Genomic DNA, 26,351 nt, shown 5'->3' on the forward strand with positions numbered 1-26,351 from the left:
TGTCATTTATAGGAGCGAATCCGAATTTCAAATTACATACTAATACACCTCCCCAAGCCAAATTCAATGAGATTAAAGTTGACCCATTCCCCTTTCCCTTCCTATTCTTCCCCTCCATTGCAACCATTTCACCTTGCCTATTCTATATGAGATAGTTTACCCCAATCTTTCTCTACCCATATCCTCTCATTGTATTCCTCTCTCACCTCTTAATTTCACCTTTTAAGTATCATCCCTTCCTATTAAATTGGTCCTGTGTCCTCTATCTATGTATACTTGTAAACATATATACACACATTCACAAATGTATTCTTATGTGCATATACCCTCATATATAGACATATGTGTGTGTGTATTTCTATTCCCTTCAACTATTTTCATACTGAGAAAAGTTTCATCAATTACAATTATCGTTTTTCCATGTAGGAATGTTAATAGTTCAACTTTGATAAATTCCTTATGATTTCTTTTCCCTGATTACCTTCTCTTTCTTCTTGTATTGGAATGTCAAATTTTCTATTTAACTCTGGCATTTTCATCAAGAATGCTTGAAATTCCTCTATCCCACTGAATGACTATATTTTCCCCTGAAACATGATACTCAGTTTTGCTGGGTAGGTGATTCTTGGTTTTAATCCCAGCTATTTTGCCTTCCGGAATATCATATTCCAAGCCCTTCAATCCCTCAGTGTAGAAACTGCCAGATCCTGATTGTGTTTCTACAATATTCAAATTGTTTCTTCCTGGCTGCTTGTAAAATTCTCTCCTTGATCTGGGAATTTCAGAACCTGTATACAATATTCCTAAGAGTTTTCTTTTTGGGATCTTTTTCAGGAGGTGATCGGTAGATTTTTTCAACCTTTATTTTGCCCTCTGGTTTTAAAACATCAGGGCAGTTTTCCTTGAGGATTTCTTGGAGGATGATTTCTAAGTTCTTACTTTGATCATGGATTTCAGGTAGTCCAATAATTTTTAAATTATCTCTCCTGGATCTATTTTCCAAATCAGTGATTTCTCCAATGAGATATTTCACATTGCCTTCTATTCTTTCATTTTTTTGGATCTGTTTAACAGCATCTTGATTTCTCATAAAGTCATTAGCTTCCATTTGCTCCAATCTAATTCTGAAGGAATGATTGTCCTCAGTGAGCTTTTGAAATTCTTTTTCCATCTGGCAAATTCAGCTTTTTAAGGCATTCTTCTCCTCATTGCCTTTTTGATCCTCTTTTTGCCAATTGAGTTAGTTCATTTTTTTAAGGTGTTATTTTCCTCAGTCAGGCTGTTGACTCTCATTTCATAATTTTTTTTTGCATTGTTCTCATTTCTCTTCCCAATTTTTCCTCCACTTCTCTTATCTGCTTCTTAAGGTCCTCTATGGCGTGTAACCAGCTCATATTTTCCTTTGAAGCTTTTGGTGCAGGAGTTCTGACTTCACTGTCTTCCTTCTGTTCCATGCTTTGCTCCTTTTTGTCCCCAAAATAGGAGTCTAATATTGGATTCTTCTGTTTGTTTTGCTTCCTTTGCCTGGTCATCTCGCCCCTCAGTCACATGACCCCAGGGCTTTTTGTCACAGTAGGAATCTGCTACCAGACAGGGGAACTTCATACCAAACACTGGGCTTTTCACAGCTGCTGGAGGTATTAGCTGGGTGCTCTTGCTGAAGCCTCCACAAGCTCTGGCAAGCTGGACACATGCCCCAGGACCTCCACCCTAGACTGACATCCAGATCCAAGCAGGCTAAAGCAAGAGCAAATACCCCTTAGACTGGTTGCTTGGTCCCCCTACAGTCTGCAGGCCAGGAGCTAAAGCTGCCACATGGCACTGCCTGGCTATGCCAGTGTCTTAGCGGCTTCTTGCCCCAGGGGCAAAAGCCATGCACTCCCACTTACTGGGTCCCAAAGTCCAGACTACACTGACCTCCACTTTGTCCTTTGCATCTATGTGTTGAGAAATCTGGAAACGCCCACAGCTGCTTATGATCTGGAGTCCCTCAGGACGTGGCTTGTCAGGCCCTCCCTGATGCTAAAGCCTCGGAGTGAGGCTGGGCTCGGCTCCCAGAGCATTGCCCTGACTGATTCTTGCCAGCCTGGCTGTCCTTAGCTTCTCTGTGTCATTTTGTGGATTCTGCAGCTCCAAGGTTTGTTCAGAGTCCGGTTTTACATGAATTGGGGAAGGTAGAAGCCGGAGCCACGTGAAGGACCTGCTTCTACTCTGCCATCTGGAATATTTTTTTAAAAACTAATTTTAAAATGCTTTATATTATGCCTTAAAGGCAAGCCATTTAAGAATGTCTATGCATGGCTATAATTTTAAAATAGGAAAATACAATGTATTATTCAAATTCAATTCTAATCTCTGTTGCTCAATTGGAGCTGAGCATAACAGGAGGAAAAGAAACAATGGAAAAGGAAGAAGAAAATTGATGAACTTAGAAATAAGTGCCTTTTCTCGTTACTCATCTACTTCCATTTCAATAAATTCCACTTCAGAAAAATGTACCAAGAAAGCTACATATGCCTTGATTACTATATCTAGAACATTTTGGGAGGTGTCCAAGGAGATACAATGCTAAGATGAACACCTGACAGGCTAGTAGCATGATAAGATGAAAATATATTCAATAACTAGAAATTATTACATGATAATACAAACTATTATAAAAGGTATATAGTATAAAAATTATAATTTTACAATATCACACAGAAAGCTCTACTCAAATAATTTGATAGAACTGCGGTCTCATCAATTTGAGTACTCAGCGCAGAAATCCAATTTCTGTTTTATTAGACAAGTTTATTAGGAAAGATAAGGCACAGTGCTAGCTTTCCAAACAGTCCTGGTGACCATGAGAAATGACAAATATGTTTTAAAGTCAATCTTGGGAAGAAAACACATAAATAAAGCTTATGTTCCTTTTCACACAGGGTTGCAATATCCATGAAGAACAAGTGAGCTACCTATCAGATTTGTTCGTGCCTCTGACTTTGAAAGGACAGCTTTAGAAAGCAAACACTGATTCAAAAAATCTTTATTCTCTACCAATAGCACAATAGATTCTTCCACAGATACTACATTGCGTGGAGGTCCAGAGCCCCAAATCAGCAATTTTAAAATTGCTTCCATCTCTAAGGTGAGCACTGTAAATGCTATATGCCATAAGGTGGCACAGAACAGAAATTGAAGTCAAAAGTCATATGGGAAAGTAAGAAAATAGACTGGACAAAAGTTTAAACCTATGGAGCTCTTTTTTCTCATCTTGGATCATATTTTATTCACTCCACCATTGCCTCACAGACCATATAGTAATACAGGGTCTCCCTCCCTTTGCTTAGGGCACTATAATATGGATATATAAGTAGGTAAATACGTAGAAAGACATGGGTGGGATGGGAGTAAAACTTAGATTTAAATACTGGACATATTCAAACATATGTTGCACAATGATCTCTGAGTTATATAAGAGAGGGAATTTTAACATGGGAAGACATTAGATTACTGTAAATGACTTTTAAGGTCTCTTCATGCTTTTAAGAGTCTGTGATTATATTATTTGAGATACTATCAAATGACCACAACTATTAAACATGTTTGGAGGTTCAAATATAGTTGCCAGTCAGATTTCATTGGGCTAGTGATATCTGATGAGCAAATTCCCTCTGTCAATGAATATTTGTGTCTTCTCTGCAATCTATAGTATAAGGAATAACTTAGTTTCTGAGAATCCAGTTCTTTTTAACTCTGAAACAGGCTTTATCCACTGTGAAATATGGTACTTATTTCTCTTTATTTAAATTATAGATGAATTGACAGAAAAATAGATGACAGATAAAAAGGAAGACAGATATACTCATATAATGCCAAGACAACATAGTTAATTTTTCCAAATCTAAAGCATTCCTGAATCCAAGTGCGTAAGTCGAAAACTATTCTTAATACTGACTTTATTCATTTAAAAATCCCAACTCATTACAGCACTTGGACTATATTGATGATGTCTTACCAATGATTTTTATTAGACACATCAAATATGGCCAACAGAGGGAAAATTTTACGTGTGTGTATGTGCGCATGTGTATGTGTGTGTATCATCATCATCATCATCACCTTAAAAAAAGCCAAGGGCAAAAGGAAATTTCAGAAAAGATAATCCTCCACGACAACAATCTCCTATATTGTCTGTAATTCAAATCAAGGGAAAATCAGCAAATTTCTCTACTATCTTTTCATTGTTACACTGAAGAACTGGTAGAAGCAGAAATGATGCTGGCACATGCTTACCTGTGTGCAGTGTGTGTGTGTGGGGGGGGGGCGTATGTGTGTGTTGTGTGTGTGTGCACCTAACTTTCAAAATTTTATTGAACACTTATAAATACAAAGTATTGTCTTATGTGACTTTGCATAGAACCTTGTTGAACAAGGCACTATTCCTGACATCAAGGTTTTCAATTTAAGAGTCACACATTTTTTTATAAGAGTTTTAATCATTAATTTAGCTTTGGTGCTCTAAATGAGAAATGATTATCCAATTATAAACTAGTGAGCATCCTACTAGAAGGACTAAATCATAGCAATCTTCACATTTTCACTATAAATGAAATCAGAAGATGAAAGAAATTTGCAGCTCATCTGGTTCTCTTTAGAAAGCAAAATAAAGGAATTGAGTTGGCAGAAATAGTTTTAATTATAAATTGGAACACAACAAGAAATATATAATGGGTTTTGGAAAGGTCCCTTTGTGGTGTACATAGGAAACATTTGCACAAAGAGCACCAGAAAATAATTGTATCTTATGGGTAGATATGCATATATACACAATATACACATATATGCACAATACAACATATGTACAGTATACCTATGTATGAATTTATGTACACATACACAAGCATATCTATATTTGTATACAGGTTTATGGTCTAAACCGGCTGTCCTTGGCAATGTATTATTTACTTATTTTTATGAATGTTTTATGCCCCTATCCAATAAAATCCTCAAGAATAAGTACTATTTCATTTTTGTCTTTGTGTCTTTAACACCTGGCACAGTATGTCTGGCATATTATGGCAACTTAATTTCTTGAAGAAATGAATTGGATTAAATTTCCTCAAAAATAGTCATGAAAACTGGATGTGAGAGCTTTTCAGACTTCTATAAAACTTTAACTTTATTCTTTATCTCTGAGCCATTTTCCCCCACGATTTTTGCCATCTTCTCCTTGTCCACGAAATACTTATTTTAGACGGTTTTGTTGAAATCTTCCTAGAATTTCCCTGCCTTATTATCTCTAACAGATGTCATAGCACTCAAGATCTCAAGATGTATTCAGAATAGCAAAGATTATTGTGGTATTACTTCCCATGATCTAGACTTCTGTTAATACACTCTAAGATAGATTGACTTTTTTGTCAATCAATATCACAGTATCGATTCATTTAAAACTTAAGCTCATTTGAAACTTGTTGGTTGATTTTATCTGAATTGTTTACAGGTATAGGATTCTGTTATGTTGTTGTTCAGTCATGTGTACAGAAAGTAAAGCTAAGGGTTGGGAATGATTCTTGAGAAATGTTCATTTTCAGGAATTAATAGGAAGAAACAGAATAGGCAAAGTAGATGGGGGAGGAACTTCGGAACATAGAGCAAGAGTTTTAAAAGTGTATCAAAAAGGAGAAGAGAGATGCAAGAAGGCTGGTAGCCAAAAGTATACTGTATATTCAAAGGGCAAAGGTAAACAAGGAGTAAGATAAGACTCCTGAATTCAGTAATTTAACTTACAGCTGTCAAAGAGAAATATCAATATCATGGTACTGTGAGAAGCCTGATTTCAGAGATCTAAGGACTGAGAGGGAAATGGGGAAACTGACATAGTATGAATAGATCATAAATTACACAGTAGTGAGAATGGCTATCATATTAGCCCCTGATCATCTATGCTTCTATAGAATGCACATCTTTGAGCGTTCAAAAAATAGTAACTACTGTTTGGTAAATGGAATAATAACTTAGGCAGCTGCATGGAAAATATTTTTATTACTGAACAAATTATTTCAATCTAGAGCAGAAGGGACCATCCTCCCTTTGGTAGGGAGGCATATTATTCTTTAGTTTGGCAAGGCAGAACTTGCTAATTGTATTAAAACATACATAATTAAATGAATGTGGTTGGACTCTTATAATATTAGCTGATGAAATGCTTGCCTATGTTGATTTTAAATGCTTCATATAATTTTAAAACTGGGACTCTATCTTGTCCGGGAAGATTGCTACAGTAGGATTTAACAATGGAATTACGAATTCTGTATCTCATCCTATGTTTTATATTTTAATTTATTTCAGTAATCTGCTTAAAGGATTGGACAGAATGAAACTGAAATAATCTTGAAAGTATACCTAAGAATACCAATTAGAAGAGTATTGTAATGTCTGATCATAAGTAATTTGTCAATTAAAAAAAAAACTATCGTATAATGCTAGTCAAATATGAAACTGTTCTAAATCAGATTTTCTTCTCTGCTTAGTGTGAATTTCTCTGACAATTTCTCATTTTATTTATAGCTGGGAAAGGAAGTTCTTAAATATCCTGTAAAGAAATCTTAACAAATAATAACAAAAAGTAATAATAATAATAGCAGGATGATTTATATGACTGTGATAATCTTATAGTTATATAAGAAGTAAATAATAGATACTGAAAAGATGGGATCATATTCTATTGACACTATTTACTGATGATTAAACATATAGACCACTGGAGAAAGAAATGGCAAATGACTATAATATCTTTGCCAAGAAAACCCCATAGAAAATATTGGTGTGATATGGTCCATGGGACACAAAGAGTGAGACACAACTAAATTACTGAAGACAAGTATATAGTCATAGCTTAAAACTATCATGGAAAACAGAATCAAATACTGATAGATTTGTTGGCACCTGAAATGAATAAGCTATGTGTATGTGTGTGTGTCTATTTGTCATCCTTCACATACACATAATATATATATATATATATATATATGTGTGTGTGTGTGTGTGTGTATATATCTTTTTATATGTATGCATGTGTATACATGTATACATACAGAGAGATTCATCTATAAATACATCTGATCAAATGGCTATAAAACATTCGTTATACAATGGTTTTGAAATGATAATGTACTGTTATGCTGTACACATTGTAAGCTATTGGGTTGTGATTTCATCGATGCAAGAAACCCTCGACACCAGAATACCTATCAATACAACCCATTTATGACTGTAAATAAATATATATGTTGCTTTATGTATCTAAAGCACATAGAATTTATAACATACCCAGCTTCAAACAGTATTAAAGGTAGGATTTCGATCCAGTCTTCCTGAATCCAAACCCAAAGTTCCAGCTATTATGACCTACTGCCTTTGCAGGTATTATATGATACATTAAATAACAGCACTAGTTTATTCAGTACATTGTATGTGTGTGCAGTCAAGATACTTCTCTATTATGGAAATTTATATCAAGACTTTCTTACCATTGTGTAGCTATGGGCCACCTTCATGAGTTCAATACATCCCTGAGCATCTGCAAATGCTCGGATCCCTAAACAATTTGATGGATGTAAAAGCTTCATGAGAAAATGACAGCACACTTCTACTACTTGAGGAAGCTGAAGAAGGCAAGCAGCAGCAAGGAGATTTTCAATAGTGTCTTCCTTTAATTCGAGGCAACCTGATAAAAGTAAAGAAACTCATGAAATTCTGTCTGTCTTTCCTTCCCCTTCCCCCCCTTATAAAATATCATTTATAAGATAACTGAGCAAAATTTTATTCATTAATATAATACTGGAAATCAAAGTTACACTGAGTTGATGAAGGGAAATGAGTATCCAAAACCAAAAGGAGTTGTCATTTATTTTAAGAATAGTAGCCACTCTAGCAGTAGCATTAAAAAAAAAGATGAACACAGTTTAGGACTTTCAAGTACAAGTTTATGGCACTTCAGATCATCTGACAGTATATAATCTTGAACATAAGGCTCTTAGTCCAATTGATTTTATTTGAATTCAAAGTTTGAGAGTGCCTTCCACTGGGAAGTCAAACTGTCCCATCTTCCTTGGACTGTGGCCTCAGAGATCAGTGGTCCTCAACTTTCTTTTTTTTTCTCTTGACCCTAATGATTCCCATTCAAAACTCTCACTTTCCACCTTATAATCCATATCACCAAAGCAGCAAAGTAACTCAGATAGTTTTATTGTAACAACTCCCTTATCAATGAACATTTATTTGGAATGCTAAAACTCTGATGGCCCTCTAGTTAACAGAGTAATTCTTAAAGACTACAAAATTAGGAGTTCAGCAGAAAAAGCTAGGAGTTGGATACTCATTCATTAAACATAATTCAAAAGATAAGTACTAAGCACCTAAAATAATCAAAACACAGTATCAATGGAATACAAATGGTTACAGATGTGGCTCACAACTTACAAAATAATGGAGGAGAAAATACACATACAAAAATAAATATAGTACTAATTAGTATGATAAATGCAAAAGTATTTATTTTTAAGCAATTGGGGTTAAGTAACTTGCTCAAGGTTACACGTCCAGTTATTTCTGGGTGTGGTACTAAGTATCTGAGTCCAGATTCGATCCCCAGGTCATCCCGACACTGGGGCCAGTGCTCCTACTCACTGTGCCACATGGCTGCCCCTAAGCAATTGGGGTTAAGTAACTTGCTCAAGGTTACACGGCCAGATATTTCTGGGTGGGTGCTAAATGTCTGAGCCCAGATTCGATCCCAGGTCATCCCGACTCTGGGGCCAATGCTCTTACTCTCTGTGTTACATGGCCGCCCCCTAAGAATTATTTTTAAAAGTATTATGAGGATTCAGGTGACACTGCCAAACACCTCTTTGAACTTTTATGGATATTATATCCAACTTATGATTCCTTAACAGACCAAACAACAGTTTGAGAAACATTGTTTTCACAAGAGGAAGGCCGCTGCTATTGCATGTTGTCCATATAGAAAATAATTTTGTATAATACAGACAACAAACTTTTATAAAGTAAATAAACAAAAATAAGTTTTTTTTAATCATACTTAATTCATCAAAATGTAGTGAGGGGATATGGTATAATGAGAAGGTACAATCAGTTTAATTCCCCAAACATTTATCAAATTCCTATTATGCAAAATGTACTTTGCTAGGCATTGGAGATACAAAGTCGAAAACAAATAGCCACAGACTTTAAGGTAATTATAGTGTTTCAGGGATATAGAGAATGAAGGTACCCTTAACAGTAATTAGGAAGTTGGGAAAAGGGGAAGGTTTGAGAGGAAAGAAAGTAGATTCAATTTTGTACATGTTGAGTTTAAAGATGTCTACTCAACATCCGGTTTCAGATTTTCAATAATGAGTTGGAGATATGAAACTGGAAGTAGAGGCAGAGGTAAGGGATGGCAAAGTTGATCTGAGAATCATCAGCATAAAGATGATAATTGAATTCATGGGAGTTTATGAGATCACCAATGGAAAAGGACTGAAAGAGAAGACAAGAGGGTCTAGCATGGAGCCTGAGGGTCACATGCTGATAACTTCAATGAAGATCTAGGACGGGAGACTATGAAGAAGGGTTGAGACAGGTAACAGAAGATTCAGTAGAGAGTATTGACATAGAAAACTATTAAGAAGAGAATATCTCTAGGAGAAGAGAGTGATTGTGTCAAAGTCTTTAGAGAAGGCAAGAAGGATGAGAGGACTGTAGCAGCAAGCACCCCAGCATCGTTGCCAACACAAGTTCTTAGATCTGCTTTGCTAATAGAAAGAAACTCAAAATTGGTTAACAAGCTTACTTTAATTAGTCAAATATATATCGTTTACCTAGTTCAGGGGAAAAAAGGTCAGCACCCTGAACTTCAGAGTATACAGACAGCATTATCAAGACAGAGATACAAATCAAGTAGACATGTTTCCAAACTGTCCAACCATTACATCCATACCAAATCATCATCTGGCTTTTTCAAAGCTGGGGGGGGGGCTCTCAATAACAGCTTCCCAGAGTATCATCTGATCAAATCACAAAACATTTCTCAAAGTGAGCCCCAAAACAAAGCCTCACATCAGGGCTTATATATAGCCTTCTCCTGGCTCAGAGATTGTAACAACCTTCTTGACCCACTGCCCAATCACAAAGTATCTCCTGAGAAACAAGTCTCCCACCACAGGCTCCAGGTCCACTTAAGCCTAGGGGCAGGGAAGATCTTAAAAATTTATATTCCTATAACAAGGACCAGGAAAGGTAGAAGATGGGAAATAGCTGAGTAATGAATGACATTATTCCTTCTGGTTAAATAAGCTTTCTAAGAATAATGCATGTTGCCTCAGAAAAATGTTTGCTCCAAAATTGATGGAAAAGCTAAATTTTACTTTGAGGTTAGTGAAAATAACATAATTTTTCTTCACATCAATTTTCTGGACCCCCTGAAATCTATTTATATAGGCATTAAGGGTCTGTGAGTCCCAGGTTAAGATATCCTGCCTTAAATCTTCTGTAATTATATCTACTCTTGCTTAAGTGTCAGGACAGAAACCTCACTTGGTCTTTTTGTTTTGTTTTGGTTTTTCTCTGACTACTCTTTTCAAATAAGAACTCATAGGCAATGGTATTTGACAGCATAGCTGGCTCTCCCTGCAGTGACCATGTTTTGTTTTGTTTTTTTGGCCTACTTGGGAAACTTGAGATGTGAAAGAAAAATGCATACTCCTGACTTCTAAAATGTTTTGGAACTTATAACTCAGTTTACCTAATTTGATCTGACAAGAGCATTTCCTTCCTGTAACTCAATACTTACACCTCTGAGCTGTGAAAATATTCCTATGTTTAATAAGAATGCTGTCAGCTCTTAGCAATGTATTTTTCTAAGTCAGCCTTTTTCTTAAAAGATATAAATACACATATATAATGTATATGTATGCAAATGTGTATATATATGTGTGTGTGTATATAACGTGTGTATAGAGAGACAATGACAGATATATAGTATTACTTTTAAAGATCCTATATAACATAACATATTTTGAATGGTCTACCTTTTTCCTCTGGCTATCTCAAGGGACTTTAAGATTTATATTGAAAACTACTCTCTCAAACTCACAGCAACCCTAATTCAAATCATAGCTTCTTTTAACTGCTTATTGTTTTTATGATCTCATGTAGAAATCCAAATTCTGGGCAATTCTTGATATTTCCTTTCTTTTCTCTTCTCCGCTTAACTGACCAGATGTCAAGATATCATTGCATTTTGCCCCTTCACTGTCCACCATCTCTTATCCTTTCATTCCTTTGGGATTGTCCTGCCTTTCCTCCTGTCACCTGAATTTACTTGTTCAATTGTTCAGGTGTACATGAATGTAAATGAGCAGATTCCTATCATCACTTTACACAATCAGTAGCTGTTCCTACCTCTTGTCTGGTAAATCATATAGAAATCCAAATTGGTATCAGTTTCTGATTTTACTTTCTCTTCTTTCCTCTTATGAAAATTAGACTTTTGATATAGTCTGTTTTCTCTTTGCTGTCCCAGCATCCTCTTTTTTCTTTATTTTCAGAAAGATAGGGAAGGGGTGAAGAAAAAGGGACAAGACAACAGATAAAAAATAGAATTTATTGAACACATCTACTTTAGCGTCAGTCAAGCCAATGACTATATTGAACTTACAATATTTTATGTAACTTGTCCTTAGCTACCTCATAAAATTCCTTTAAAACTCAACCTTGTTTACTCTTAACAAAAGGAAAAAAGGGGTTTGCATGAACCTTGAATGAAAGAAATGGGGTATAAAAATGATACTCACTAAAGGTCAGTTGACAGTAGGAGAGTCTGTCCCAGAAGCACAGGAAAAAGGGAAGCTGGAGTTATTGGAAAGATGATAGACTGAGCTGAAGCAGGGAACAGAGCAGCCCATCAGCTAAGAATTTTGATCTCTTCCCAGCAGAAGTTTTCTCTTACTTCTCCTTTTACCTAATTATTTTTAACTGAAGTAAACTAGAATGAATTTACATTAAATAATGTGCACTGGGCAGCTAAAAGAACTGAAATTTTGGAGTTGAAAGACCTAGGTTGGAGTCTTAGCTCTGATCTTTGCTAGTTGTGTAGCCTTGGGACAAACCTCTCTAACCTTGATTTTTATTCTCTTTAAAATAGGTATACTATTTGAATAATTTGCCTCTCGTTGTTGCTATGAGGCAAAGGTTTTGTAAACTTCAAAGAGCTATATAAATGTGACCAATTATATGTCATTTGCTGGTACTGACTTTTCAAGTTTACTTTTCTCTAGAGTTGTATGGCTTTGGCATTGGGAGTATGGACTTCCTCCCCTGTGCGTGGATGTGGGGGAACATTAATGGTCTAATTCATCTCAAAGAAGATCATCTGGCAAACACTGAATTGAAGAAGTTATGTCTAATGTTTATGTACCAATCAGTCATTTTATGAGAAGAAAGGGGAGAGAGGAAAGAACAAGGGAGGATCTTCATCTATCTATCCTGAACAACTTGTCATCAATACTTCTTTGGTGCTCACCATTTAGACTAGACATTAGATTAGATTGGATTAAACAATGCTAAATGCTGGCTTTATAAATTCAACTAAAAGGAAAACCTCTTTTCTAAAGGGGCTTACATGCTAATGGAAGAATACAACATATAAAAGGGAGCTGAAAAGGGAAACGGGTAGTGTACCTAGAGAGGAAAAGTAAGTTTAAAGAGGGCACTCACAAATCTGAGGAGGGTGCATCTCTAGTGTGAAACCACATGTATGCAGAAAGTTTGTACATGGCATAAGAAACAACTACTACAAATTTAATAAAATTTAAATTTACTCTGAAATTTTAAAATTAGGCATCTCGGTATGCCATTTGTGATTTTTGTTGTTGCTGTTGTTGTTGTTCAGTTGTTTGTCATGTCCAGTTCTTTTTGACATGAACCCACTTGGAGTTCTTTTGGCACTTATATTGCAATGATTTGATATTTCCTTCCCCAGCTCATTTTATAGAGGAGGAACTGAGGGAAACAGGATTAAATGACATACCCAGGGTCACAAATTAGTAAATCTCTGACACCAGATTTGAATTTAGGGAGGTGAGTCTTGCTGACACCAGGCCCAGTACTCTATCCACTTTGCCACCTAGCTGCCCTAAGACTATGTCCTAAACTACAACCAGTATATTCCTGTGATAAACCACATAAAAATACATGAATCATAAAAGCAAAAGCTTGGCTCTGGATTTCTGAGGCAGCAAGGCATAGAGGACAAAGACATAATTTCAAATCTTCCTTCTAAAACTGACTATGTCACCCTGGGTAAATTACATAAACTCTAAGAATATTTAGACAACTCTTGAAAAGGACAAATTACAGAGCATTTCCTGTTCCTCACTGGTGGAGAGTTTTCACACAAGGAGTTTCCTACACAAGGTAACTAATAGGGACTATTAGTTATATCAAGTACTAATATACTTGCCTTCTCATAACTCTACTATACCAATACATTTCCTCTTAATTCAGTCAGTAAACATTTATTAAGCACTGTCAGGCCCTGCATTAAGCACTAGAGATACAAAGAGAGACAAAAGCAGTCCTCAAAGGACTCACTTCCTAATGTGGGAGGAGAAAATCACTGTGTACATACAAGACAGATGCAGGGTAGATGAAAGGTGATCAGTCTAATGGGAAGGTACTAGCGTGAAGGGCAGCTGAGAAGGGGGAAGGTGGAATAAGCATTTATATAGCACTTAATATGTTCTTGGAATTTAGAAAATATTCTCTTTCATCCTCACAATTTCCCTGAGACGTAGGTGCTTTCATTATCTCCATTTTATAGATCAAGACATTGAGGCAAACAAAGATTAAGTAATTTGCCCAGGGTTAAACAACTGAGGTTAGATTTGAACTCAGTTCTTCCTAAATCCCTGTCACTGATCCACCTAGCTGCCTCCTGCCTGGGAAAGGCTTCTTGCAGAAGGTGGGATTTTGCTGACACTGTTAGTTCATATGTATAGTACTAGGGGTAAGGATTCAGATCTAATTCTCTCTGTCTCTCAAATTTCTTCCCTATGTAATCTTAATGATGCAGGCTAGATAATAGGTAGACCAGAAGACCAGCTGGCATACTGAAGTACCTACTTCCCAGGGTGGTTATGAGAGTAAAATGAGTTATTTGTAAAATGCTTCACCATACTTAAAGATTTATATTAAAACTATTACTATTATAATCCAATTCAATATGGTCCTTTCTTCCCAGTCCCCACAGCCTATTCCTTTTCCTTGTAGAATATAAACTCCTTGAGGGCAAGGACTGTTGCATTTTTCTCTTTTTATTCTCATTGCATAGCACTGTATCTGGCACATAGGAGGCATGCAATAAATGTTTGTTGATTTCTTCCATCTGTCTACTTCTAATCCATAGAACCTGCCTGCCCTTCTGATGGAGATGTTCTCCATTCCAGGTGGCTGTTATCCATACCATCTGCTTTTTCTCCATATAACTGCTTCCTCTTTCTTCCTCATTTGTGCATGTCTCCCCAGTAGGACTGTATATCTATATGCAAGGCACTTTATCTACTGAGTAGCAGCCTTACCCATCAGAATTGTGGAAAGATTGAAATGAATGCAAAGGTAATATCTATGAAATAATCTATAAAGAACCTTTAAAATGCACGGCCATAGAGATCATTTCTGTAATAAGCCAATCTTTTTTTTTTTTTTTGCCTTTTGCAGGGCAGTTGGGGTTAAGTGACTTGCCCAAGGTTACACAGCTAGTTTTTTTGTGTTAAATGTCTGAGGCAGGAACTGAACTCAGGTCTTCCCAACTCCAGCACCAGCACTTTACTCACTGCACCACCTAGCCGCCCCGTAATAGGCCAATCTTAAATTATATGTTTCAATTATTAGCTTTTCAGAGTCATCAAAATTAACCTAAATCAGACCAATGCATGAATAAGTACCAGAGATGGGTGCTCTCTTAGTTCCATAATAAAGAGACTTAATGTCAACTAAATGTTTTCCAGCATGCCCACTCCAAAGCAAAAGTGAAAAACAAAAAATGCATATTGGGAATAAGTAGAATCCAATCACCAAGTGGCCTGGAAAGTTAAATATTTTTCTTTGTTTTGTTTTGTTTTCCATCTTTAAATGTTCACTTTTAAAAAGGGACATTTTTAGGGAGGTGAGAGGGGAGGGGAGGGAAGGACAGAGGAATGGAATTTATATCTCAAAACTTTAAACAAAAATGTTACAAAAAATTGGGAAAAAAGAACCATTTTGTAAAAGCTAGAAGGTACACATAGAAGAATAATGAAAGTTGAGGTTGAGTGCACACAAATTGAACTTTTTTCTCATGGATGCTGTATTTATTTACATACTTTACCTGACTACTATGCTAGTATACTTAAGTGGTACTGACAAAATTTTGTCAACACATTTGATTTCAAGGTGATTTAAGAAAGATATAATATTGCCAAATAAAAAAAAATAAAGACAATCTATTTTTCCAAATCATTAAGGTCATTTTGTTTCTCCACTTCAAAATATTTTGTTTGAGGTGTTTTCCTGATTTATAGCTGAAATTCACTTAAAGTTCTGACTAAAATAAAAAATGAACCTGCCACATTCTTCAATTATTTAGGTATAAAAACAAAACAGTGGTTCACCATAAAAGAAAAAGGTGAAATAAATTATGGAATGGTGTATTAAAAAAAAACCTATTAATAACAATAACAGCTAGCAATTAAATATCACTGTAAGGTTTGCTATGCACTTTATATGGTTTATCTCATTTGATCCTGTAGCAGTGGACAAAATTACCATCCCCAGAGACTGATATAGTAATAATAATAATAACAAAAAATTATAATATTTATATAGCACTTACTATGTACCAGACACTGTGCTAAGTACTTTAAAATTATCTCAATTAATCCCCACACCAACCTCCAAAGGCAGATGCTGTTCTTATCATCACTTTACAATTGAGGAGACGAAGACAAGTAGGGTTAGAGTATTGTGCCCAGGGTCACACAGTAAATTATGTGAGGCTCGATTTGAATTTGAGTCCTCCTGACTAGGCCTAGCACTTTACACACTGTACCATGTCCCTGTTCCCTTGACTTCAGCAAGTTTCCAGAGGCTGACGGCTTCTAGTGAGGAACCTCAACCACTTTGCCTCAATAATATCCCTTACCAATCCCACTGTTATTGTATGGTGAACTTCCCTGATATTCTTTCATTAGAAGCAACTAACTCGATTCTCACTCCATTTTGGTCTGTATCAGCCATTTTTCTATAAATGAACCCCCTAATGAAGTGTATGACCAGATACAACAACTAATGCCCTTCAGCATTTCCTTTTTACCTCTTAGAGGTACAAAAAGACTTCACTGTAGAAAATGAAGTATTCCAGAGTCCTGGGACAGTTCTCTTCCCTGGCTGACCTGATGGGCACATTTCTTTAATTTAGTAGATCTAGCCATACTCAGGTGACAACTTCCTTGTCTATCTCCTGTAACAAATAATATATATTTTTATTAAACAAGTTCTTCTCTTTATGTGTGCGTATGTAACCAACTGTTTTTTATGACTAGCCATCTTTCTTTTATTTGTTTTACATGATGATACATTAAATAATGTTAGGTTATGAATATTGCCTTTAAATTTGTGTATGAGGAACTTCTTACACCAGACTCATTAGATCTGCTTTCTATCTTGGTATCTACTCTGGACGGCTAGAATAAAAGGCTTCTTGCTTCACTCTTAATTGATTCCTTACTTCTACTATCCAATCCTGACCTCAAGAACTCAGATTTATAAGTACTCACCCTCTAGGGTCCCTAGAAATTCTACTACAATCCTTGCAACATCCAGAAGGTAAATCCCATTATTATTACACCTATTTAGCAAAAGAGAAAACCAAAACAATATGTAGGTATGTGACTGGATTGCCTGAAAGAGAATTTGAAGTCAATTCTTACTGGCTTCAAGTCTAATGCTCTATTCACTGCAACAACTGGATGACTATTTTTACATAATGCTCTATGTTACCTATTACCATTGACAAATCTTTATAAATATATACATTTTTTTGCTTTTTGGAGGGGGGAAGGTAGGGCAATTGGGGTTAAGTGACTTGCCCAAGATCACATGGCTAGTTTTTGTGTTAAATGTCAGAGGCCGGATTTGAACTCAGGTCCTCATGACTCCAGGGCCAGTGCTCTATTCACTGTGCCACCTAGCCACCCCAGTTGACATTAAGTTGAAAAGTCTTAATGTTAATAGTAATAACAATAATAAGCATTAACAAGAACCTGGATGATCTTGGGTAGATGAATAACTTCTTTATGTTTACATTTCCTCAACTATAAAATGCAAAATTTGAACTATGGAATTTCTGAGGAACCCTTAACTTTGATCCTTATTTTCCCAAACATAGTGTTTGGGAGATAACTAAATTATTCGGGCAAACTATGAAATCATGCCCTTCCCATTTTTAAAATGTATAAAAATTTTCTATTTATGAATGGATTGTGTTCCAAAAGTTCATTTTTAAAGTCCAATGCTTAGAGCTCATATGACATTTTCCCTTAGGAACAATATTATGAATGTCACTTAGATAGCTAAGTGGTGTATATAGGATAGAGTGCTGGATCAAATGTTAGGGACAGTAGATAAAAGAGTCAGAATAGACCTGAATTCAAATATGTCCTATATACTTATTAGCTATGTGTTACCCTAGGCCAATCATTTAACCTTTGTCTGCATACTTTTCTCATCTATATAAGAGGGGAAATAACAGCTAAGTATGAGTGTTATTACATGGATAAAATGTTATTTTTAAAGCACTTTGCAAACTTTAAAGCACTATATAAATTATTTAGCACCTATTATTATTTTTTATTATCACTGTCATTATTTTCCTGTTGGCCTACAAAAATCTGTTTAGCCTATCGTGCAGATGAATATTATATCTCTTTAATGAAACAGTAGAAAGAAATATTAACACAATTCCTGAAATTAAAAAAATGGTTTTAAAATTAAATTGAGTAAGAAATAGTTTTTTCCTATATCTTGAGAAGTTGAATAAAAACTAATTAAATTAGAAAACTTTGGTCCTTGGCTAATTTGCTCTCTGTATCAAAGTTCTACTCACTTTCATAGGACTGCCCTCTTGTTATTTACGCAGAGCATACATTGAAGGGAGAAGCTGCTATTTGATTATGTTGGAGCCACTCCTATTACTACAAGAGCCCCCTGGGCAGCACATGGTAGGATAGTGAAATCCTAGCCACTTCTTTTCTTTGTTCAGGTCCAGGAGGAGAATCAATTTAAGTCTGAGTCTTTGCAAATCATTGCAAACTAGCTTTTTTCCACCTAATTCCTTCCTATTAATAGCAAAGTTTCCAGTATTGTTCACCATACACCAAGTGGGAGAAAAAATACTTTATTATGTATTGATACTGTTTGAATCCAGCTTTATGTGGATAGAAAAAGCATCTAACCCCAAACAGTAGATCATGTTGACTTAAGGCAGAGCACTTGGTCAACCCAGATCTCGGGCTCCCCAATACTTCCCATTTTGGCTTCACCCAAATTATAATGAATGTTTATACTTCCCTGCTGATTTACATCTCAAGCAAGCTAAGAAAATGCTCTTTTCTGGAAACTTCTTACCTACCAAGTGTAGCAGCAAGCACCCTAGCATATGCAGGATGGCTGCTAGCACAGGTTCTTTGATCTGCTTTTCTAAAGGAAAGCAACTCAAAATGGGTTAACAATCTAACTTTAATCAAACATATTTATCAGTTACCGAGTTAGGGGAAAAAGTCAGCACCCTGAACTTCAGAAAATACAAACAGAAATTACAAGCAGACAAAAAAAAGAGAAATTAACACAATTCAACAGACCTACAGACAGGGCTTCTAGATGTCTGACCATCACATACCTACATAGTTACCAGAGAGACAAGCATCAACATCTGGGTTTTCAAAGCGGGGGGCTCAATGACTGCCCAGATTCTCATCTGGACAAATTATACAACTCTTCCCATAAGTGAGCTCTGAAGCAAAACATCCCCTCAGAGGTATATACAGCCTTCTCCAGGGTCAGAGAACATCACAACACTCATAACCCACTGCCTAATTACAAAGTAATAAAGTGTGGGCCTTCCCGAAAGACAAGCCTCCCCTAAGCAAGCTTCTCTGTTGGGCTCTGCTCCACCCTTCAGCCAACTCCTCCTACCACAGGCTCCATGTGACCACATTCAACCCATGAGGTTAGGGGACAGAGTCTATTTTCAAATCAGGGAAGATTTTCAAATTCCCTACCATTATATCAAGTACTGGCTGCCCAGCTGCTTGTCCTTATGCTCTAGTTAGAACTCCATATAATGTGGGACTTTGAACTCTATATAATGTAAAACAATAGAAATTTGAGAGGGAGCCAGCCGCGTCCTTTCTGACTCTCCTCTGCTGAATTAATTTAATAAAATTCTTCCTAAAAACCTTTTATAGGTTTCAGAGTTTGTTCTCCACAAGATTTGTCACCAGGAGCCAAGCTCTTTGGAACACATCACAGAATCACTGCATGTAATTAATGCCTTTGGTTCCCTTTAATTCCCCGCCCCCACCACCCTCCCCCCAACCTATGTATCTTGGTTGAGAGACAGCCTGGAAGAGTCCTGTAGAGAGAGAAGTGTCCTTAGTGTCTGGAAGACCTGGGTATGAAAAGAGCCACCTCTCACCCATACTGTCTATATGACCTTGAGCAATTCATATAACCTCTCAGAGCCTCTATGAAACTCTGTAAGTTGCAGAACAGTTGACCATATTAATTAGTAGAGATAGTTAACTCAAGAGGCATTCCTTACACCAATGAAATCAAAAGATCTTGTCTAGGTAATACCATATGAAATCCATTGATTTTGAATAATTATGAAATTCAATTCTTTTCATAATTTTAAAATTAAAAAATACTGACACAAAATAAGTGTATAAAGTTTCTAAGCTTTTTCTTCCCTTTGCTACAATGTTTGCTTATTTCTAATGGAGGAAAAATATATATATAGTTGAAAAGTTTTGCTTGAATATGGATAAAATTTCTTTTCATTTCATTTAGTTTAGACTCCATTGCACATATCGTCTATTTGCTTAGATCTCTTTTTTTCCTTAATGTTTAAAGAAGGATTATTCTCTTCATCTTTTTGCCCCCTCTTATGTAAGACAAGATTCTCAGGTAGTTTTCCACTTAATATGGTTATAGGTTATTATAGGAAAAAAAGATTTCTTTTTAATATTTGTTGAATGTGTCTATTTGCATGAGATATTTCCATTTGCTTAAGTTCTTTGAAAAGTGTGAAATTTATTGCTTTGGAGCACATGCATGAATGAATAGATAGGAATGTATTTTTGCTTTTGATATTACAAATTTAGAAGCTTAACAAAATGTTAGCAGAGAGTTATTGAGAGTATTCTGCCATACAGGTATCACTCAATAGCAAAAATTTATGTTTATGAGGTATATATCTCTTTTTAATTTCAAAGTATGTTATAGATAACAATACCAATAATATCTGGAGCTATAATTTATTAAACCTATTGTTTGTTTCAAAAGTTACCTAAGCATCATAGATTGCATATTAATAAATTGTTAAATGGTTCTAAATTGTTTCTGTAGGCATTCCTAGGCTATCTGGTTTTGTTTTTTTTTTTCTTTTGAGTTTGCTGTATTTTCGCTCTACTATAATTTCTTTTATCTCTTGACTTTTAATTTCTATCATTTTTGCTCTATCATTTTACCTGATACTCCCACTTAAGCTGGGAAAAAGGAAAAGGGAAACTAGGAGGGAGGAGGAAAGAAATAGAACCTTGTATATGCCAAGTGGTATTCTAGTATTTTCTTTCTTTTTTTTTTGGCTTTTTGGAGGGCAGTTGGGTTTAAGTGACTTGCCTGTGGTCACATAGCTAGTTTTTGTGTTAAGTGTCTGAGGTCGGATTTGAACTCAGGTCTTCCTGACTCCAGGGCTGGTCCTCTATTCACTATGCCACCTAGCTGTCCCTGTGTAATCTATTTCTAAGACTTATGTATTTCCCCACTCTCCTTCAGTTGATTCTTCCTTTATTCTAAGGAGAGGAAATGTATGTATTTTAATGTCCCATATTTGTTTCCTGATGGAAAATTAGATCTTCCCCTATTTATACAAAATACTAAAGGCCATGCGAAAATCAAATGACATTTTTGCACACTTTGAAAGAGCCCTGTTATTGATGAGAATTAAAATTTACTTGACCTTTCTATGAGCACGTACATAAACAAAAACTCACTAGAAATGAAGTGAAATATTCAAGATCAGGGGAATTCATATTGATGGGATAAAGAGGAAAATCATATTATAAAAACAAAGCATACAACATAAAATATCAACATCATTCTTGAGTAGGAATTATTTTTAACTTATGATCTGAATGCTTTAACCCTTTAATTTTAGAATTTCTGATTTGGGGACTTACTGTTCTGTTTGGTTAGAGCTTCCTTCATGAGCCTACTACTTCAGGAAGGTACCAGTCATACTTGGCTTTCTTCATTACTTCCTACTTCCTAGTCTTCTCACCAGATTCACATGTATATCATACATGCACACACATAAACACACACACACCCTTAAATTCTAAAACCATAATCAAATACACTCTGACATTGACCCTGTAAGGGAGGTGTCAATCTATTTCTTTTTGACCCTGTTTACCATATGTTTAACTTGACATCAATTCCCTGTATGTGTTGTTGCCTTCCTTAATTAGGATATAAGCTCTTTGAGTGGAGGGGCTGGCTTTGTTCTTGTTTTCATATTCTCATATCCTTTTTAAAAGTAGTGTTTGGCATATAGTAACCACTTAAATGCTATATCCATTCATTCATTCAGTGACTTGACAATTCTAATAGTTTTGAATGATCTAAATGTTTTCCTATATATCCTCAAATAGGCCAGTTTCTACCTGTCGGCAATAGCAAATACAAAAAGTAATAAAAATTTCCCCCACCCCCAAAGCTTCTATTTCATATGGATATTAAGGGTCCCTAGAACTTTTAGTGAATGCATTTGTTTGAAATATAAGAAAACCTTGAACAAAACAATCATAAGATTTGATTTTCTTTAGTTTAGAAAAGGTACTTCAGACAACTAAAGCGTTGACCATATATTTAGCAGAGTAAGACATAAAGAAAGCATATGTCTCTGGCTTCTTTGAAAACATATTTTGCCCCAGGCCAACCAATCATTCCAGCATGTGTTCTCAGGAGTTTTCTCAAAACCTTCAGCAAACCCTTTTTCAGCCCACACCATTATACTTGTTATTACAAAGAACATTCTGAGCTTGAAACATTTCTCAACCTGCCATCCTACCTTATGAGAATTCTCTCATTGCAAATTAACTGCTATTTTGACTAGGTCAGAGTAGAAATTTAATCTTTCAGTGTTTCAATACTGTTTTCTTATATTTCAAACAAACCACCAAATGATTGCACAGTAATTAGCTGAGGATAATCTGGGAGGTATCCAGGTATAATAGAAGGAAGACTAGAATAAGAGTCAGAAGAACTGAGTTTGAAAACATTTCCTGCTTCTTTGACCATGGGCTAATAACTACTTTAAATTTTTGAGCCTCAGTCTCTTATTCTGTAAAATACGAATAACACTTTTCAATACTTAAAGGGCTCTAAGGAAAGCACTTTGGAAACTATAAATGGCTGTATAATGGAATGATGACTATGGTTCCTAGCTAATAACAGACATCTACTAATGATGGTGATAGCTAGTATTTAAGTAGCAACTAGTATGTATCAGGTACAGTGTTAAGTGCATTAAAATATTATCTCATTTGTTCCTCCCAACAACCCTGGCAGATAAGTGTTACTATTATCCCCATTTTACAGTTGAGGAAACGGGAGCAAGTAGATATTAATTGACTTAACCAAGATCACACAGTTATTAAATATCTGAGCCCATATTTGAATTCAAGCCTTTCTGACTCCAGACGCAGAGCTCTCTGCCTCTTGATTACGTCCCAGTCATGAGGATTTTAATAAAGCTTATTGTTGTTGTTGTTGTTGTTCAGTCATTTGCAGTCCTGTGCAACTTTTTGGGACCCCATTGGGGGTTTTCTTGGCAAAGATACTGGAGAGGTTTGCAATTATTCCCTTCTCTAGTTCGTTTTACAGATAAGGAACTGAGGCAATATTGTTAAGTGACTTTCCCAAGGTCATATAGCTAAGTGTCTGAGGCCATTTGAATTCAGGAAGATGGATCTTCCTGACTCCAGGTCCAGTGCTTCATTCACTGTACCATCTACCTGCCTCTTATAAGGTTACAATAAAATAAAAATTTTGTTCCATGAAAAGATTTTTTCTTCCTGGGGTCTCTACAGGCATATGATAGCAAACACTTAACAACAATCACCACAACAAAAATGTACGTGCACACAACTTTGAAATTTAAACTGCATTATCAACATTTTCTCCATGATTTTCTTAAGTTTAGACAATCAACGAAACAATAAATCAAGCACTGATTTTTAGCATTTGCCAATTTCTGAAGTGTAAATGTCCCCATAGAAGATTTAACACTCAACTCAGGAGCTAGTGTGAACTGTGACTCTTCCACATTTTATCCAAGGCTGGATTTCCATAGTGAGAGGCATCTACTTAAAAACATCAAAAGCCTAGCAACAAACAGGGACCCATCTGTCTATCATGATCTGCCAGCTCTGCTTACCAATAGCCAACTATGATGCTGAATCTGATGAATGCATCTTCTCCTCCCTGGTCCACTCTATCCTGGATTCATCTTGCAAGATTACCAGGGGCTATAAATCTGCATCACATGAGTTCCTGATCATTTTTTCTAGATAAATAATAGCTGAGACAAAGACCGCCACTCTAAAAGGGACAAAAGGAGAAACTCCAGACCTACTTATGTGGACTTGCTCCAGGCTTCTCTGAGGACTACTGCCCATCTACTTCCCCACTCATATACCACAGTATAATTCTAACATTTTACACTTGAGCCCCCAAACAATGCAAAATTTACCCAAGAATCTGCTCTTTTCCTAATAAATGTGAGTAGAAACTCTGACACTTCAGTGCTCAGTCACAGCTCTCCAATGTAGTAGTAGTAGTAGCAGTAGTAGTAGTAGTAGTAGTAGTAGTAGTAGTAGTAGTAGCAGTAGTAGTAGTAGTTATTGTTCTGTTATTCAGTTGTGTCCAACTCTATCTGACCTCATGGACAACATAGAATACCAATACTGTCCATGGGGTTTTCTTGGCAAAGATGTAGGAGTGATTTGCCATCTCCTTCTCCGTGGATTAAGGAAAACAAAAGTTAAGTGACTTGCTCAGGATCACACAGCTAGTGTTTGAGGCCACATTTGAACTCAGGTCTTCTCTATTCCAGGCCCAGTGCTCTTTCAATGGAACCCTTTAGTTGCCTCTCAACACAGTTGTGCGCTACACTGAACTGTGTGTCCTTTGTAACACTTGTATGGAAAGTCTTAGAGCGACCATCTGGTTAAAGGGCCTAATTCACTAAGGATTCCTGGATTTGGGCTAAGTCACTAAAACCCCTAGAGTTGTGTTTTTCTCAGTATTGGGATTGGAGGATGGAGGTTTCTGTTATTGCAGGAGTTTTGAAAACTTTTCAGAAGAGAGACAGGGAAGATTAGGGGAGAGAGAGAGCATGGATAGCAGTTCCTTGGCAGAGCAAATGAAAGCAGCATATAGAGATATCTTCCCAAGAAACTAAAACTTGTCAAGGCTGGATGGAATATTTTCTTTCCTTGGTTTAAAGTTTAGCTCATTAAGAGAATAGGACTGAGAGTTATTGAATTCTGAATTCTTGGAGAAACTGCTGTGTGTATGTGTACACACATACATACCCGTGTTTCCCTTATAGTAAGACCTATCCTGAAAATAAGCCCTCCCCTTACTGTGTAAGATTCCTCTAAAATAAGCCCTCCCCCGAAAATAAGCCCTATTGAGATTGCTACTGTAGTGAAGGTGATCCCCTGCACTACATACTACATTAAGGTTCCATCTGTATGCACCCCCTCCCCCCGGTGAAACACACACCGCACTCCGAGCTGCATCCAATCAGAGCTGCAGCAGTCAGCGCGTCATCCTCTTCTTCCCCAGTGATTTGCTTGCTGGCACCATTGAGAGCAGTGCCGCGGAGGAGAGCTGAGGCAGGACAACATAAGCCCTCCCCTGAAAATAAGCCCTCTAATGTTTTTCTTTCCAAAAAAATTAATAAGACAGTGTCTTATTATCGGGGAAACACAGTACATATACACACATATGGATGGGTGGATATATACACACAATATACATGAATGCATATATGTACACATAGATACAATAAGCCCATGTGCACATTCATTAATACACATATAGACACACATGTGTACATATACACATATGTATTTGTATAGGTGTATATATGTGTGTATGTATATTTATACCCACTGTCTTCTATTATCTGTCTAGAACTTGGGATAAATTATGTCCTTTCCTTCTCCTAGAAGACTTCACTTATTCTACTAGCCATCCTAGATTTTCAAGGTCCTGCTCTACTCCTACCTCAAGGTCATAAGTTTTTTATCTAACATCTTACAGCATGTATTGTTCATATCATCACCTGCTAAATAATTGTGCACTGCCTTGTGTTTTTAATAATTCTTAATATGTTCTTTTTCCCTAATTCTATTCAAAGGTTCTATGAAAGAAAGACCTATGTCTTTTAAGTCTTATATCCCTTGTATGTTAAACAGTAACCAATCAGTAAATTAGATAATAATTTATACAAAGAAGACACTCAAAAGGATTTGCTTATTCAGTGATTAATCAATTTCTACTTTGAAATTCAGATTATTCAAATGTAGTGGTATATCATTACTTTACCCTCTGCAGTATAGGAAAATCTCAGTCCATAAAAACAAAACAAAATAAAAACCATAAAAGTGACATTCATCACACCTTGTCTTCTTTAAAAGAGGTCAACTCAATATATTTAATTCTATTTGGTTTTGGTTTTGAATTACGAAAATACTGCAATTTTTTTAAATTATGAATTTATCAGAGAATTATTATCAAATCTCTTATTAAACTGAAGCCCTTAGTGATCTGCAATGAATTATATTTCCAAATATTTTTTGGAATCTTTATTTCCTTTCCACAGGGATACCTTGGGCTTCATGTACTAAAGAATTAATTTTCAAGAACTAATGCCTGATGATAATTGGAACTAAAGATATATTCAGCACTCA

At 36.0% G+C, this 26,351-nt stretch overlaps 1 protein-coding gene across 2 annotated transcripts in view; it reads right to left on the bottom strand.

Moving 5' to 3' along the window:
• Window positions 1-26,351, bottom strand: part of KLHL1 (kelch like family member 1) — a 542,636-nt gene that overhangs the window by 304,342 nt on the left and 211,943 nt on the right. For both annotated transcript variants that reach the window (XM_069066773.1, XM_069066772.1), the window contains one exon: window positions 7,518-7,714. In XM_069066773.1, coding sequence (XP_068922874.1) covers window positions 7,518-7,714 — 197 coding nt within the window. The remainder of the gene's footprint in view (window positions 1-7,517; window positions 7,715-26,351) is intronic.

The sequence above is a fragment of the Petaurus breviceps genome, unplaced genomic scaffold, assembly GCF_028583685.1.
Source record: "Petaurus breviceps papuanus isolate PSGF00001 unplaced genomic scaffold, PetGlider_PUasm1.0 90730, whole genome shotgun sequence".
NCBI classification, from domain to species: domain Eukaryota; kingdom Metazoa; phylum Chordata; class Mammalia; order Diprotodontia; family Petauridae; genus Petaurus; species Petaurus breviceps.